This window comes from Coregonus lavaretus (genome assembly GCF_964263955.1).
Source record: "Coregonus lavaretus genome assembly, contig: HAP1_SCAFFOLD_333, whole genome shotgun sequence".
NCBI classification, from domain to species: Eukaryota; Metazoa; Chordata; class Actinopteri; order Salmoniformes; family Salmonidae; genus Coregonus; species Coregonus lavaretus.
Genome location: NW_028164623.1, coordinates 368,453 through 386,611, shown reverse-complemented (window position 1 = coordinate 386,611; position 18,159 = coordinate 368,453). Strand labels below are relative to the sequence as shown.

At 41.7% G+C, this 18,159-nt stretch overlaps 1 protein-coding gene across 1 annotated transcript in view; it reads right to left on the bottom strand.

Annotated features, from left to right (window-relative positions):
- The window catches only part of LOC311116845 (ribosomal protein S6 kinase alpha-6), an 81,525-nt gene extending 68,757 nt beyond the window's left edge, over positions 1–12,768 (bottom strand). The window contains exon 1 of the mRNA XM_084191880.1: positions 12,518–12,768. Within this exon, the coding sequence (XP_084048006.1) occupies positions 12,518–12,559 (42 nt within the window). The 5' untranslated portion in view covers positions 12,560–12,768. The remainder of the gene's footprint in view (positions 1–12,517) is intronic.
- Positions 12,769–18,159: the final 5,391 nt, after the last annotated feature.

The window sequence follows — 18,159 nt, the reverse complement described above, 5'->3', positions numbered from 1 at the left end:
TATGTGGGAACTCCTTCAAGACTGTTGGAAAAGCATTCCTCATGAAGCTGGTTGAGAGAATGCCAAGAGTGTGCAAAGCTGTCATCAAGGCAAAGGGTGGCTATTTGAAGAATCTCAAATATAAAATCTATTTTGATTTGTTTAATACTTTTTGGGTTACTACATGATTACATATGTGTTATTTCATAGTTTTGATGTCTTCACTATTATTCTACAATGTAGAAAATAGTAAAAAATTGAGAAAACCCCTTGAATGAGTAGGTGTGTCCAAACTTTTGACTGGTACTGTGTGTGTGTGTGTGTGTGTATATACACACACAGCTCTTGAAAAATACACACACAGCTCTCTACATGTATGACAGCCATTCCATTCCGGTGTGCATCTCTACATGTATGACAGCCGTTCCATTCCGGTGTGCATCTCTACATGTATGACAGCCATTCCATTCCGGTGTGCATCTCTACATGTATGACAGCCGTTCCATTCCGGTGTGCATCTCTACATGTATGACAGCCGTTCCATTCCAGTGTGCATCTCTACATGTATGACAGCCGTTCCATTCCGGTGTGCATCTCTACATGTATGACAGCCGTTCCATTCCAGTGTGCATCTCTACATGTATGACAGCCATTCCATTCCAGTGTGCATCTCTACATGTATGACAGCCATTCCATTCCAGTGTGCATCTCTACATGTATGACAGCCATTCCATTCCGGTGTGCATCTCTACATGTATGACAGCCATTCCATTCCAGTGTGCATCTCTACATGTATGACAGCCATTCCATTCCGGTGTGCATCTCTACATGTATGACAGCCATTCCATTCCGGTGTGCATCTCTACATGTATGACAGCCATTCCATTCCGGTGTGCATCTCTACATGTATGACAGCCATTCCATTCCAGTGTGCATCTCTACATGTATGACAGCCGTTCCATTCCAGTGTGCATCTCTACATGTATGACAGCCGTTCCATTCCAGTGTGCATCTATACATGTATGACAGCCATTCCATTCCAGTGTGCATCTCTACATGTATGACAGCCATTCCATTCCAGTGTGCATCTCTACATGTATGACAGCCATTCCATTCCGGTGTGCATCTCTACATGTATGACAGCCGTTCCATTCCGGTGTGCATCTCTACATGTATGACAGCCGTTCCATTCCGGTGTGCATCTCTACATGTATGACAGCCGTTCCATTCCGGTGTGCATCTCTACATGTATGACAGCCGTTCCATTCCGGTGTGCATCTCTACATGTATGACAGCCGTTCCATTCCGGTGTGCATCTCTACATGTATGACAGCCATTCCATTCCGGTGTCCATCTCTACATGTATGACAGCCGTTCCATTCCAGTGTGCATCTCTACATGTATGACAGCCGTTCCATTCCAGTGTGCATCTCTACATGTATGACAGCCATTCCATTCCGGTGTGCATCTCTACATGTATGACAGCCGTTCCATTCCGGTGTGCATCTCTACATGTATGACAGCCGTTCCATTCCGGTGTGCATCTCTACATGTATGACAGCCGTTCCATTCCGGTGTGCATCTCTACATGTATGACAGCCATTCCATTCCGGTGTGCATCTCTACATGTATGACAGCCATTCCATTCCGGTGTGCATCTCTACATGTATGACAGCCATTCCATTCCGGTGTGCATCTCTACATGTATGACAGCCATTCCATTCCGGTGTGCATCTCTACATGTATGACAGCCATTCCATTCCGGTGTGCATCTCTACATGTATGACAGCCATTCCATTCCGGTGTGCATCTCTACATGTATGACAGCCATTCCATTCCGGTGTGCATCTCTACATGTATGACAGCCATTCCATTCCGGTGTGCATCTCTACATGTATGACAGCCATTCCATTCCGGTGTGCATCTCTACATGTATGACAGCCATTCCATTCCAGTGTGCATCTCTACATGTATGACAGCCATTCCATTCCGGTGTGCATCTCTACATGTATGACAGCCATTCCATTCCAGTGTGCATCTCTACATGTATGACAGCCATTCCATTCCGGTGTGCATCTCTACATGTATGACAGCCATTCCATTCCGGTGTGCATCTCTACATGTATGACAGCCATTCCATTCCGGTGTGCATCTCTACATGTATGACAGCCGTTCCATTCCGGTGTGCATCTCTACATGTATGACAGCCATTCCATTCCGGTGTGCATCTCTACATGTATGACAGCCGTTCCATTCCGGTGTGCATCTCTACATGTATGACAGCCGTTCCATTCCGGTGTGCATCTCTACATGTATGACAGCCATTCCATTCCGGTGTGCATCTCTACATGTATGACAGCCATTCCATTCCAGTGTGCATCTCTACATGTATGACAGCCATTCCATTCCGGTGTGCATCTCTACATGTATGACAGCCATTCCATTCCGGTGTGCATCTCTACATGTATGACAGCCATTCCATTCCGGTGTGCATCTCTACATGTATGACAGCCATTCCATTCCAGTGTGCATCTCTACATGTATGACAGCCATTCCATTCCAGTGTGCATCTCTACATGTATGACAGCCATTCCATTCCGGTGTGCATCTCTACATGTATGACAGCCATTCCATTCCGGTGTGCATCTCTACATGTATGACAGCCATTCCATTCCGGTGTGCATCTCTACATGTATGACAGCCATTCCATTCCGGTGTGCATCTCTACATGTATGACAGCCATTCCATTACAGTTTGCATCTCTACATGTATGACAGCCATTCCATTCCGGTGTGCATCTCTACATGTATGACAGCCATTCCATTCCAGTGTGCATCTCTACATGTATGACAGCCATTCCATTCCGGTGTGCATCTCTACATGTATGACAGCCATTCCATTCCAGTGTGGATCTCTACATGTATGACAGCCATTCCATTCCGGTGTGCATCTCTACATGTATGACAGCCATTCCATTCCGGTGTGCATCTCTACATGTATGACAGCCATTCCATTCCGGTGTGCATCTCTACATGTATGACAGCCATTCCATTCCAGTGTGCATCTCTACATGTATGACAGCCATTCCATTCCGGTGTGCATCTCTACATGTATGACAGCCATTCCATTCCAGTGTCTGTTGAATTCCAACACAGGCACACCTCATTCTACTGAATTAGGTACTGATTAGGTGATCACCTGAACCAAATCTTATTTAACGAGGAAAAGTATAAAAACCACTGCTGTGGTCATCACTATCCTCTTGCAATAGGACCAGCTGGATGGCAAAAACAGTGCTAATAGTACCTCAAAAGTAATATTAATCAAAAAAGAACTATTGACCATGCCAAAAGAGTTGAAAAAAAAGGTTTGAGTGAGGAAAAGAAGGGTTCAATTCTGGCTTTACTGGCAGAGGGATACAGTGAGCGTCAGGTTGCTTCCGTCCTTAAAATTTCAAAGACGGCGGTTCATAAGAACAAGGTCAAGCATCAGACATTGGGGACAACAAAGCTACAGACCGGCAGAGGGCGAAAACGACTCTCTACTGACCGGGATGACCGCCAACTCATTCGAATGTCACTCAACAACCGTAGGATGACATCAAGCGTCCTACCAAAATAATGGCAAACGGCAGCTGGGGTGAAGTGCACGGCGAGTTCGAAACAGGCTCCTAGGGGCAGGGCTGAAGTCATGCAAAGCTAGAAAAAAGCCCTTCATCAATGAGAAGCCAAGAAGCCAGGCTGAGGTTTGCAAAAGACCATAAGGATTGGACCATAGTATGGAGTATGGTTATTTTCTCTGAAGAGTCCAATTTTCAGCTTTGCCCAACACCTGGTCGTCTAATGGTTAGACGGAGACCTGGAGAGGCCTACAAGCCACAGTGTCTCGCACCCACTGTGAAATTTGGTGGAGGATCGGTGATGATCTGGGGGGGCTTCAGCAAGGCTGGAATCGGGCAGATTTGTCTTTGTGAAGGACGCATGAATCAAGCCACATACTAGGTCCTCTGTAGCTCAGCTGGTAGAGCACGGCGCTTGTAACGCTAAGGTAGTGGGTTCAATCCCCGGGACCACCCATACACCAAAAAAAATGTATGCAGGCATGACTGTAAGTCGCTTTGGATAAAAGCGTCTGCTAAATGGCATATTATTATTATTATTATTATTATTGTTCTGGAAGAAAACTTGCTTCCTTTTGCTCTGACATTGTTCCCCAACTCTGAGGATTGGTTTTTCCAGCAGGACAATGCGCCATGCCACACAGCCAGGTCAATCAAGGTGTGGATAAAGGACCACCAGATCAAGACCCTGTCATGGCCAGCCCAATCTCCAGACCTGAACCCCTTGAAAACTTCTGGAATATGATCAAGAGGAAGATGGATGGTCACAAGCCATCAAACAAAGCCGAGCTGCTTGAATTTTTGCGCCAGGAGTGGCATAAAGTCACCCAACATCAATGTGAAGGACTGGTGGAGAGCATGCCAAAACGCATGAAAGCTGTGATTGAAAATCAGGGTTATTCCACCAAATATTGATTTCTGAACTCTTCTTAAGTTAAAACATTAGTATTGTGTTGTTTAAAAATTAACATGAACTTATTTTCTTTGCATTATTCGAGGTCTGACAACACTGCATCTTTATTGTTATTTTGACCAGTTGTCATTTTCTGCAAATAAATGCTCTAAATGACAATATTGTTATTTGGAATTTGGGAGAAATGTTGTCAGTAGTTTATAGAATAAAAACAAAATGTTAATTTTACCCAAACAAATACCTATAAATATTACAACCAGAGAAACGAATAATTTTGCAGTGGTATTTTAATTTTTTCCAGAGCTGTATAAAAAAAAAATATATATATATATATATATATATCTATATATATATATATATATCTATATATATATACACACACACACACACATATACAGTGAGGGGAAAAAGTATTTGGTAGGTTTATTTGAACAGTGAGAGACAGAATAACAACAAAAAAATCCAGAAAAACGCATGTCAAAAATTGTATTAATTGATTTGCATTTTAATGAGGGAAATACGTATTTGACCCCCTCTCAATCAGAAAGATTTCTGGCTCCCAGGTGTCTTTTATACAGGTAACGAGCTGAGATTAGGAGCACACTCTTAAAGGGAGTGCTCCTAATCTCAGCTTGTTACCTGTATAAAAAGACACCTGTCCACAGAAGCAATCAATCAATCAGATTCCAAACTCTCCACCATGGCCAAGACCAAAGAGCTCTCCAAGGATGTCAGGGACAAGATTGTAGACCTACACAAGGCTGGAATGAGCTACAAGACCATCGCCAAGCAGCTTGGTGAGAAGGTGACAACAGTTGGTGCGATTATTCGCAAATGGAAGAAACACAAAAGAACTGTCAATCTCCCTTGGCCTGGGGCTCCATGCAAGATCTCACCTCGTGGAGTTGCAATGATCATGAGAACGGTGAGGAATCAGCCCAGAACTACACGGGAGGATCTTGTCAATGATCTCAAGGCAGCTGGGACCATAGTCACCAAGAAAACAATTGGTAACACACTACGCCGTGAAGGACTGAAATCCTGCAGCGCCCGCAAGGTCGCCCTGCTCAAGAAAGCACATATACAGGGCCGTCTGAAGTTTGCCAATGAACATCTGAATGATTCAGAGGAGAACTGGGTGAAAGTGTTGTGGTCAGATGAGACCAAAATGGAGCTCTTTGGCATCAACTCAACTCGCTGTGTTTGGAGGAGGAGGAATGCTGCCTATGACCCCAAGAACACCATCCCCACCGTCAAACATGGAGGTGGAAACATTATGTTTTGGGGGTGTTCTTCTGCTAAGGGGACAGGACAACTTCACCGCATCAAAGCGACGATGGACGGGGCCATGTACCATCAAATCTTGGGTGAGAACCTCCTTCCCTCAGCCAGGGCATTGAAAATGGGTCGTGGATGGGTATTCCAGCATGACAATGACCCAAAACACACGGCCAAGGTAACAAAGGAGTGGCTCAAGAAGAAGCACATTAAGGTCCTGGAGTGGCCTAGCCAGTCTCCAGACCTTAATCCCATAGAAAATATGTGAAGGGAGCTGAAGGTTCGAGTTGCCAAACGTCAGCCTCGAAACCTTAATGACTTGGAGAAGATCTGCAAAGAGGAGTGGGACAAAATCCCTCCTGAGCTGTGTGCAAACCTGGTGGCCAACTACAAGAAACGTCTGACCTCTGTGATTGCCAACAAGGGTTTTGCCACCAAGTACTAAGCCATGTTTTGCAGAGGGGTCAAATACTTACTTCCCTCATTAAAATGCAAATCAATTTATAACATTTTGACATGCGTTTTTCTGGATGTTTTTTTTTTTTCTGTCTCTCACTGTTCAAATAAACCTACCATTAAAATTATAGACTGATCATGTCTTTGTCAGTGGGCAAATGTACAAAATCAGCAGGGGATCAAATACTCTTTTCCCTCACTGTATGTGTGTGTATATATATATATATATATATATATATATATATATATATATATATATATACACACACATATATACATACACAAACAGTATATATTATTATATTATTTTTAACAAAAAGGTTAAATTAATACACAACTTTATACGGTTAGGGTTCCCACACACGCCAGATCTCCATATTACATGGCTTGTTGACAGAAGGCAGACACACAGCCACCTAGCGGCTCCGAACACCATACTGGGGAGGAAGTGTAGTTCCTCAACTGGAGGAACACACAGCCACCTAGCGGCTCCGAACACCATACTGGGGAGGAAGTGTAGTTCCTCAACTGGAGGCACACACAGCCACCTAGCGGCTCCGAACACCATACTGGGGAGGAAGTGTAGTTCCTCAACTGGAGGCACACACAGCCACCTAGCGGCTCCGAACACCATACTGGGGAGGAAGTGTAGTTCCTCAACTGGAGGCACACACAGCCACCTAGCGGCTCCGAACACCATACTGGGGAGGAAGTGTAGTTCCTCAACTGAGGAACACACAGCCACCTAGCGGCTCCGAACACCATACTGGGGAGGAAGTGTAGTTCCTCAACTGGAGGCACACACAGCCACCTAGCGGCTCCGAACACCATACTGGGGAGGAAGTGTAGTTCCTCAACTGGAGGCACACACAGCCACCTAGCGGCTCCGAACACCATACTGGGGAGGAAGTGTAGTTCCTCAACTGGAGGCACACACAGCCACCTAGCGGCTCCGAACACCATACTGGGGAGGAAGTGTAGTTCCTCAACTGGAGGCACACACAGCCACCTAGCGGCTCCGAACACCATACTGGGGAGGAAGTGTAGTTCCTCAACTGAGGCACACACAGCCACCTAGCGGCTCCGAACACCATACTGGGGAGGAAGTGTAGTTCCTCAACTGAGGCACACACAGCTTGTGGATATGTGCAAAACTGCTACAGTAAGTGTATTATTCTTTTTTGAACGATTATATGAAAGATAAGGGGTACATCAGCATATGTTTCGAAAACCAGTTTGAAAGCGATAATTGATGTTTCTAAACGTTAAAACACAGCATCTAAATTACCTTACGAAAGAAATTGCAGTCAGTGTGCAGTATAACTGCAGCACACTGCGTAGAAAAAACGCAGTTATTCTGCATCCAAAATACCATAGTCGACTGCAGTTACTGCACTTTTACTGCAGTTTTTGTAAGGGTTGTTGTTCATATGGAGGCATCAGTGGGCAAATGTAAGCCCTGAAAACCCTACATCACGGAGAAGGGATTTTAGAGAGTTACTGCATTGCTAAAGAGTTTACAACAACGTGCCTGGTGTAAACAAACAACAACGTGCCTGGTGTAAACAAACAACAACGTGCCTGGTGTAAACAAACAACAACGTGCCTGGTGTAAACAAACAACAACGTGCCTGGTGTAAACAAACAACGTGCCTGGTGTAAACAAACAACAACAATGTCATTTAGCTAGCTAATTAGATCTATATGGGTCAGGCTTAGCTTCAATGCAACCAAGAGGGTTGCCAGCACAACGTAAAAAATAAAAAAAATAAAAAAATAAAAAATATTGGTTGCATCGAAACTAGGTCTAGCCAGATAACACTATAGAATATTGTACAAGCAAAGTAAAAGATAAGCGTAATTGTGAGCATTTTCTTGTAGGGTCTACTCTTTGGACCATTATTATTATCTGCAACAGCCAGCTTCGATTCAGCCAGCCAGGGTCATGGCTAGAAGGGATCCAGCTTTTGCTAAATTAACTTCAAAAGTTATTATTTTGGGGGGGCTTTTTTGTTAACCTAACCCTTACGTAATTATCATAACTTACATTTACATTTTTACATTTACTTGTTACGTAAGTTCTCCTAACCTGCTACAAAAAGTGAAATCTAACGTTAATTTGACAAAAGCTGGATCCCTTCCACCCAGGGCGCTGTCTCTGAATGTTGACGTGTGACCAGTGACTGCTATCAGCTACCATGCTAACTAGTAGCTAGCTGTGTGACTGCTAACTAGTAGCTAGCTGTGTGACTGCTAACTAGTAGCTATCAGCTACCATGCTAACTAGTAGTTAGCTGTGTGACTGCTAACTAGTAGCTATCTGTGTGACTGCTAACTAGTAGCTAGCTGTGTGACTGCTAACTAGTAGCTATCAGCTACCATGCTAACTAGTAGCTAGCTGTGTGACTGCTAACTAGTAGCTAGCTGTGTGACTGCTAACTAGTAGCTATCAGCTACCATGCTAACTAGTAGCTAGCTGTGTGACTGCTAACTAGTAGCTAGCTGTGTGACTGCTAACTAGTAGCTATCAGCTACCATGCTAACTAGTAGCTAGCTGTGTGACTGCTAACTAGTAGCTAGCTGTGTGACTGCTAACTAGTAGCTAGCTGTGTGACTGCTAACTAGTAGCTATCAGCTACCATGCTAACTAGTAGCTAGCTGTGTGACTGCTAACTAGTAGCTAGCTGTGTGACTGCCAACTAGTAGCTAGCTGTGTGACTGCCAACTAGTAGCTATCAGCTACCATGCTAACTAGTAGCTAGCTGTGTGACTGCTAACTAGTAGCTAGCTGTGTGACTGCCAACTAGTAGCTAGCTGTGTGACTGCCAACTAGTAGCTATCAGCTACCATGCTAACTAGTAGCTAGCTGTGTGACTGCTAACTAGTAGCTAGCTGTGTGACTGCTAACTAGTAGCTAGCTGTGTGACTGCTAACTAGTAGCTAGCTGTGTGACTGCTAACTAGTAGCTATCAGCTACCATGCTAACTAGTAGCTAGCTGTGTGACTGCTAACTAGTAGCTAGCTGTGTGACTGCTAACTAGTAGCTAGCTGTGTGACTGCTAACTAGTAGCTATCAGCTACCATGCTAACTAGTAGCTAGCTGTGTGACTGCTAACTAGTAGCTAGCTGTGTGACTGCTAACTAGTAGCTAGCTGTGTGACTGCTAACTAGTAGCTAGCTGTGTGACTGCTAACTAGTAGCTATCAGCTACCATGCTAACTAGTAGCTAGCTGTGTGACTGCTAACTAGTAGCTAGCTGTGTGACTGCTAACTAGTAGCTAGCTGTGTGACTGCTAACTAGTAGCTAGCTGTGTGACTGCTAACTAGTAGCTAGCTGTGTGACTGCTAACTAGTAGCTAGCTGTGTGACTGCTAACTAGTAGCTATCAGCTACCATGCTAACTAGTAGCTAGCTGTGTGACTGCTAACTAGTAGCTAGCTGTGTGACTGCTAACTAGTAGCTAGCTGTGTGACTGCTAACTAGTAGCTAGCTGTGTGACTGCTAACTAGTAGCTATCAGCTACCATGCTAACTAGTAGCTAGCTGTGTGACTGCTAACAAGTAGCTAGCTGTGTGACTGCTAACTAGTAGCTAGCTGTGTGACTGCTAACTAGTAGCTAGCTGTGTGACTGCTAACTAGTAGCTAGCTGTGTGACTGCTAACTAGTAGCTATCAGCTACCATGCTAACTAGTAGCTAGCTGTGTGACTGCTAACTAGTAGCTAGCTGTGTGACTGCTAACTAGTAGCTATCAGCTACCATGCTAACTAGTAGCTAGCTGTGTGACTGCTAACTAGTAGCTAGCTGTGTGACTGCTAACTAGTAGCTAGCTGTGTGACTGCTAACTAGTAGCTAGCTGTGTGACTGCTAACTAGTAGCTATCAGCTACCATGCTAACTAGTAGCTAGCTGTGTGACTGCTAACTAGTAGCTAGCTGTGTGACTGCTAACTACTAGCTATCAGCTACCATGCTAACTAGTAGCTAGCTGTGTGACTGCTAACTAGTAGCTAGCTGTGTGACTGCTAACTAGTAGCTATCAGCTACCATGCTAACTAGTAGCTAGCTGTGTGACTGCTAACTAGTAGCTAGCTGTGTGACTGCTAACTAGTAGCTAGCTGTGTGACTGCTAACTAGTAGCTAGCTGTGTGACTGCTAACTAGTAGCTAGCTGTGTGACTGCTAACTAGTAGCTAGCTGTGTGACTGCTAACTAGTAGCTAGCTGTGTGACTGCTAACTAGTAGCTATCAGCTACCATGCTAACTAGTAGCTAGCTGTGTGACTGCTAACTAGTAGCTAGCTGTGTGACTGCTAACTAGTAGCTAGCTGTGTGACTGCTAACTAGTAGCTATCAGCTACCATGCTAACTAGTAGCTAGCTGTGTGACTGCTAACTAGTAGCTAGCTGTGTGACTGCTAACTAGTAGCTAGCTGTGTGACTGCTAACTACTAGCTATCAGCTACCATGCTAACTAGTAGCTAGCTGTGTGACTGCTAACTAGTAGCTAGCAGCTACCATGCTAACTAGTAGCTAGCTGTGTGACTGCTAACTAGTAGCTAGCTGTGTGACTGCTAACTACTAGCTATCAGCTACCATGCTAACTAGTAGCTAGCTGTGTGACTGCTAACTACTAGCTATCAGCTACCATGCTAACTAGTAGCTAGCTGTGTGACTGCTAACTAGTAGCTAGCTGTGTGACTGCTAACTAGTAGCTAGCTGTGTGACTGCTAACTAGTAGCTAGCTGTGTGACTGCTAACTACTAGCTATCAGCTACCATGCTAACTAGTAGCTAGCTGTGTGACTGCTAACTAGTAGCTAGCTGTGTGACTGCTAACTAGTAGCTAGCTGTGTGACTGCTAACTAGTAGCTAGCTGTGTGACTGCTAACTAGTAGCTATCAGCTACCATAATAACTAGTAGCTAGCTGTGTGACTGCTAACTAGTAGCTAGCTGTGTGACTGCTAACTACTAGCTATCAGCTACCATGCTAACTAGTAGCTAGCTGTGTGACTGCTAACTACTAGCTATCAGCTACCATGCTAACTAGTAGCTAGCTGTGTGACTGCTAACTAGTAGCTAGCTGTGTGACTGCTAACTAGTAGCTAGCTGTGTGACTGCTAACTAGTAGCTAGCTGTGTGACTGCTAACTAGTAGCTAGCTGTGTGACTGCTAACTACTAGCTATCAGCTACCATGCTAACTAGTAGCTAGCTGTGTGACTGCTAACTAGTAGCTAGCTGTGTGACTGCTAACTAGTAGCTAGCTGTGTGACTGCTAACTAGTAGCTAGCTGTGTGACTGCTAACTAGTAGCTATCAGCTACCATGCTAACTAGTAGCTAGCTGTGTGACTGCTAACTAGTAGCTAGCTGTGTGACTGCTAACTAGTAGCTAGCTGTGTGACTGCTAACTAGTAGCTAGCTGTGTGACTGCTAACTAGTAGCTATCAGCTACCATGCTAACTAGTAGCTAGCTGTGTGACTGCTAACTAGTAGCTAGCTGTGTGACTGCTAACTAGTAGCTATCAGCTACCATGCTAACTAGTAGCTAGCTGTGTGACTGCTAACTAGTAGCTATCAGCTACCATGCTAACTAGTAGCTAGCTGTGTGACTGCTAACTAGTAGCTAGCTGTGTGACTGCTAACTAGTAGCTATCAGCTACCATGCTAACTAGTAGCTAGCTGTGTGACTGCTAACTAGTAGCTAGCTGTGTGACTGCTAACTAGTAGCTATCAGCTACCATGCTAACTAGTAGCTAGCTGTGTGACTGTTGTTGCTACAACGTAAACACTCACGCTATACATTTTAATGTCTGGCCAGGCTTTGACTTTATAGCTAGTGATGATTTTTGTATCATTACTACTAACGTAGCTAGCCTGCTAAAAAATCAAAACACAATAAACTGCTAGCTAGCTAACATCCACTCGAGCACCGAAGGAACTGGATGAAAACACATGTTTGAACCGTTTTAACAGCTTGGTAAACAAATGTGAAAATAACCCAATATGAACCCGATACATTCCATCAAGGAAAACAACATTTGCTGCCTCGAAAGAAATAAAGTATGTATAAGTAAGCTGGGCCAAGCAGATATAGCTAGCCAACTAGTGTATCAACACCACTAGCCTAGCTAGCTGCTCTGTTAGCATGCATGCTGTCTCGCTATTATATAGTTTGTCACACTTTCATACATTGCTGGGGAATAAAAATAACGACTAAACAGCCTTACATCCCATGACGCTATAATAGTGAACTAACTAAACAAATAACGCTGGTCACCTCCATTTTGTCCCAGGGTTCATGCTGCTGGGAGAACGGCATCGTAGTCGGAGCTAGACCGCCGCTCCAAGCAGAATCTCCCCCCGCTGATAACCGACTGGAGATTCTGCCTTCACTGTCGGGCACTAGTCAGAACCGGGTCACCGGCGCCTACTGCCCGGGGAGGATCAGACACCGGGTTCGGAACACTCGGTTTGACAGGCCCATATGGTAACCGAGCCTCTGTTACATTCCTCTCCCATAGATGAATATGGCCGCCTCTATCCGTGGTACCTGACCCAGCATCAATGCACTGAGAGCCCATTGACGTAGCTATGACGCAATTCAGTTAAGGATTTCACCCATCACAGGCAAACAAACAGCGAGGAGAGGAGAGGAGGAGAGAAGAGGAGAGGAGAGGAGAGGAGAGGAGAGGAGAGGAGAGGAGAGGAGAGGAGAGGAGAGGAGGAGAGCACATGGGGGGAGGAGAGGAGAGCACAGGGGGGAGGAGAGCACAGGGGGAGAGAAGAGGAGAGCACAGAGGGAGAGGAGGGGGAGAGGAGAGCAGAGCACAGGGGGAGAGATTAGATTAGTTTATTAGTCACACGCACAGGCTCGCAGATGTAATTGCAGGGTACAGTGAAACTCTCCAACTGGTCAAAAAGAGAAGTAAAAAACAACAATACATACCTATACATATTTTTTTTTTTTTTTTTTTTTTTTTCGGGGGGAAGGATCAGCTTAATATTGCAGATAGATTGTATCTTCTATCAATGTAATTGTCTGCATCACTTCCAATCCCCCATATTTTATTTTATTTTTTATATATATATATTCCCCTTTATTACTTTTCAACCCCACCATCCTTTCCCTACTTGGAGTAAATTAGTGAACAACAACGCCCAGGCCTCTACTTCCGGTCCATACTCACTATCTACACCTTATGGACAGAGTTAATTTTACAATAATTCTATATCTATATATATATATATATATATATATATATATATATATATATATACATGCATACACATACACACACACATACATATATATATATATATATATATATATACATATATATATACATATACATATACACGTCTATTTATTTATTTTCTCCTGAACTTCTTCTACTCTCAACCTCTCCGATCATCTTCATGATGTCCATCCGGTTTGCCTCTAAATGCCATATCTTTCTAACTGTGCTCCTTCCCAAAAGCTCCCAACATACAACCTATATACTTATTATGGACACAGTATGCTTACATTATTAGCTATCTTTGTTATTATTTGTTGTTATTTGTTATTAGTCCCATCCTTCAACTCTATTCAATACCTCCCATCTATCTCTTAACACCATCCATATAGGATTTCTATTTGCCATATATATTTCAACCATACTGTGATGTTTTACAAAAGTTCTGAACCTTTCTATTCTCATTGCTTCTACAGATTGTGAATTAAAAATAAACATTTTTGCTAAAAGTATTATTATATTATTGATTGATTGACTATGACTTTTCAGATCACCCAGTAATGCTATCTGCAAGGTTAGTTCCAGGTAAATATTGCAATCCTTTAGCCATTCCTGGACCTGTGTCCAAAAACAAGCTACAAATGGACAGAACCAAAACAAATGATCTAATGATTCTATCTCTTCACAGCAAAATCTGCAGAGCTGGGAAGATTGTATCCCCCATATAAATAACATTCTATTGGTAGCAAGAATTTTATATAATCATTTAAATTGAAAGATTCTAATTTTTGAATCCGGTGTCGTTTTGCGTGTCAGTTCATAAACACTATGCCATGGGATCGGTACGTCAAAGATCTCTTCCCAACTATTTTGCAATCTATATGGGACTGCTGTCAATCCTTTGGTCCTTAAGTGAAACTGATATACTTTTTTATTTATCACAGTTTTCCTTAACCAATTATGTTCTTTAATGCAAGGCCGACAGACAAGTTCCTTACTTTCTCCCCCTTCAACTTTCCTCTTCCACTTTTGCGGTATGGCTGCAATTATTTGGTTGTAATTTTGGGTAGAGCAGACATTTCCATATGTTTTTATTAGCTGCATGTGCGACATAACTCCACCAGTCCTACCGATGATATCATTTACGAAGATTATACCTTTTTTAAACATTCTGTCAATAAATATAGGTTTTTTGTCAATTAGTATATTTGAATTTAACCACAATATTTGTTGCATTATTTGTTCTGTCGTTTCTGGAGGATTAAATTGAAATTGTAACCAACTTTCTATGGCTTGTTTTAGAAATAGTGACATTTGGGAGATTATTTCCTTTTCAAATAACTGAAAGTGAGAGGTTGTAATCTGAATAAAGGGAAAAAGGCCTTTCTTGAACAGTGGGTGAGACAATCTTACTAATTTGCTTGAGAACCAGTTCGGATTTAAGTATAACTTTTGGATGACTGAAGATTTTAGTGATAGGTCTAATGCTTTAATATTTAATAATTTCTGTCCTCCGAATTCATATTCATTATATAAATATGCTCTTTTAATTTTGTCTGGCTTGCCGTTCCAAATAAAATTGAATATTTTTTTCTCATATAATTTAAAAAACTGTTTGCTAGGCGTAGGCAAGACCATAAGCAAATAGGTAAACTGGGATAATACTAAAGAGTTAATCAGGGTGATTTTTCCACAAATTGACAGGTATTTTCCTTTCCATGGTAGTAAGATCTTATCTATTTTTGCTAACTTTCTATTAAAATTTATTGAAGTGAGATAATTTATTTCCTTTGGGATATGTATTCCGAGTATATCCACATCACCATCAGACCATTTTATTGGTAAACTACATGGTAATGTAAAAATTGTATTTTTTAGTGATCCAATACGTAATATAGTACATTTGTCATAATTTGGTTTTAATCCAGAGAGGTTAGAAAATGTATCTAGATCCTCTATGAGGCTGTGGAGGGATTCTAGTTGTGGATCTAAAAGAAAACATGAATCATCTGCGTACAATGACACCTTTGTTTTTAAGCCCTGTATTTCTAATCCTCTGATATTATTATTGGATCTGATTTTAATAGCTAACATCTCGATGGCCACAATAAATAGATATGCCGATAGTGGACAACCTTGTTTCACTCCTCTTGACAGTTTGAAACTTTCTGAGAAATAGCCATTATTTACTATTTTACACCTAGGGTTACTATACATGATTTTGACCCATTTTATAAGAGATTCTCCAAAATTGAAATGCTCCAGGCATTTATATATGAATTCCAACCGAACTTTATCAAATGCCTTTTCGAAGTCTGCTATGAATAGCAGGCCTGGTTTCCCATATTTTCCATAGTGTTCTATTGTTTCCAATACTTGCCTTATATTGTCTCCAATGTATCTTCCATGTAAAAAACCTGTCTGATTAGAATGAATAATATCCGACAATACCTTTTTAATTCTATGCGCTATACATTTTGCTAGGATTTTTGCATCACAACACTGAAGTGTAAGGGGCCTCCAATTTTGTAAATGGACTGGATCTTTATATTTTCCACTTGTATCCTGTTTCAGTAATAATGAGATCAGACCTTCTTCTTGAGTGTCAGATAATCTACCATTTACATAGGAGTGGTTAAAACATGCTAATAACGGTCCTCTTAGTATTTCAAAAAAGGTTTGGTATACCTCGATTGGTATGCCATCCAACCCTGGAGTTTTCCCGGACTTAAAGTCTTTAATTGCATCCAGAAGTTCCTCCTCTGTAATTTCACCTTCACATGAGTCTTTCTGTGTGGCTGTTAATTTGACATTATCAATAGGAAAAAAATCTCTACAATTAGCTTCAGTTAGAGGAGATGGAGGCGACTGAAAAGAAAACATATGCTTAAAATACTTTGTTTCTTCCTTCAAAATATCATTAGGTGAATTATGGGTGACTCCGTCAATTGTAACCAGTTTCATTAAGTTCTTTTTGGTAGCATTCCTATGTTGAAGATTAAAAAAGAATTTTGTGCATTTTTCCCCATATTCCATCCAGTTTGCTTTATTTTTATAATATATTACACTTGATCTTTCTTGAATAAGTTTTTCCATTTCTTTTTGTTTTTCCTCTAATTTATTCTGAGCCTCTATGTTACAGTTTTTATTGCCATCTATCTGTTCTGTTAGACTTTCTATTTCCTTTCTTAGTATAAACTCTTTTGACCTAAATTGCTTTTGTTTTCGAGATGAGTACTGAATTGCATGGCCTCTAAAGGCACATTTAAAGGTGTCCCATACAATAAGGGGATTCGCTGTACCTAAGTTATGTTGGAAAAAGTCAGTTATAAATTCCTTTGTTCTAATTATAAATAAATTATCATCTAATAGGCTTTGATTAAATTTCCAATATCCTCGCCCACGTGGAAATTCAGTCAGAGTAATGTATATGCCTATTATATGATGGTCCGACCGCATTCTGTCCCCTATCAACACTTTTTTTTACTTTTGGTGCCAACGAGAATGAGATAAGAAAGAAGTCAAGACGACTAGCTTGATTCAGTCTCCGCCATGTATATCTCACTAGATCAGCATATTTAAGCCTCCATATATCTACTAGTTCTAATGTATCCATGACATTCACAATTTCCTTAAGAGCATGTGGGTGATTGTTTGTGGTGTGATTTCCTTTTCGGTCCATTGAGCTATTTAAAACAGTATTATAATCCCCCACCATAATAATATTGTCTTGAGTTGCTTGCAGGCTTGATAATTTATTATATATATTGTCAAAGAATTGTGGATCATCATTATTTGGTCCGTAAAGGTTAATGAGCCATATCTGTTTATTGTCCAATACCATATTTAAAATAATCCATCTACCTTGCGTATCTATTTGGACAATTTGCACATTCGGATCGAAATTACTATTAATTAATATCATCACCCCTTTTGAATTTCTTTGCCCATGGGAGAAGTATATTTCCCCCCCCCATTCTTTTTTCCACGCTACTTCATCTCGAATTGTTGAATGAGTTTCCTGTATACAATAGATATTATATTCCTTCTCTTTGAGCCATGTAAATATTGTTCTTCTTTTGTTATTATCAGCTAAGCCATTACAATTATAACTGGCTATACTTATTTCACCATACACCATAATGAGATACAAGTTTCAAGTCTATTTATCATTATATATGTTTGTAAATTTACCAATAAAAAATAGCGTAATGATTGAGTGTCCATATAGCTGTACCGTGATATTTGCATTGCTACGGAGTAACCCTTCAATTGTTCTCCACTAATTCCCCCGCTAAAGCCCCTCCCCATCCCAAGTTGAGCCGTCATCCCAGTGATCAGCATCCCACCCACGTCCCTCCGTATCCCTAAGGCCCTGAGAGGCCAGGACCCATCCATCGAAAACAGCACACAGTGCCACCCACAAAACAGAAGCAGGTTAACCGCCAAAAGCATTTCCAATGCTTTCACCTCTATATATGTATATCTATATAACTATTATTTATTTATTTTATTATGCATATCCTATTTTCCATCATTATCAATTAATATGCGTAATAATGTCGGCAGTTCACGCATAGGATTCTAACATATAACCAGGATTGCCATTATATTACATTTAATTCATTGACAAGCAATTATTATCCTAGCAAATAATTCCTGCGGTCCATCCCATACCAGTCCC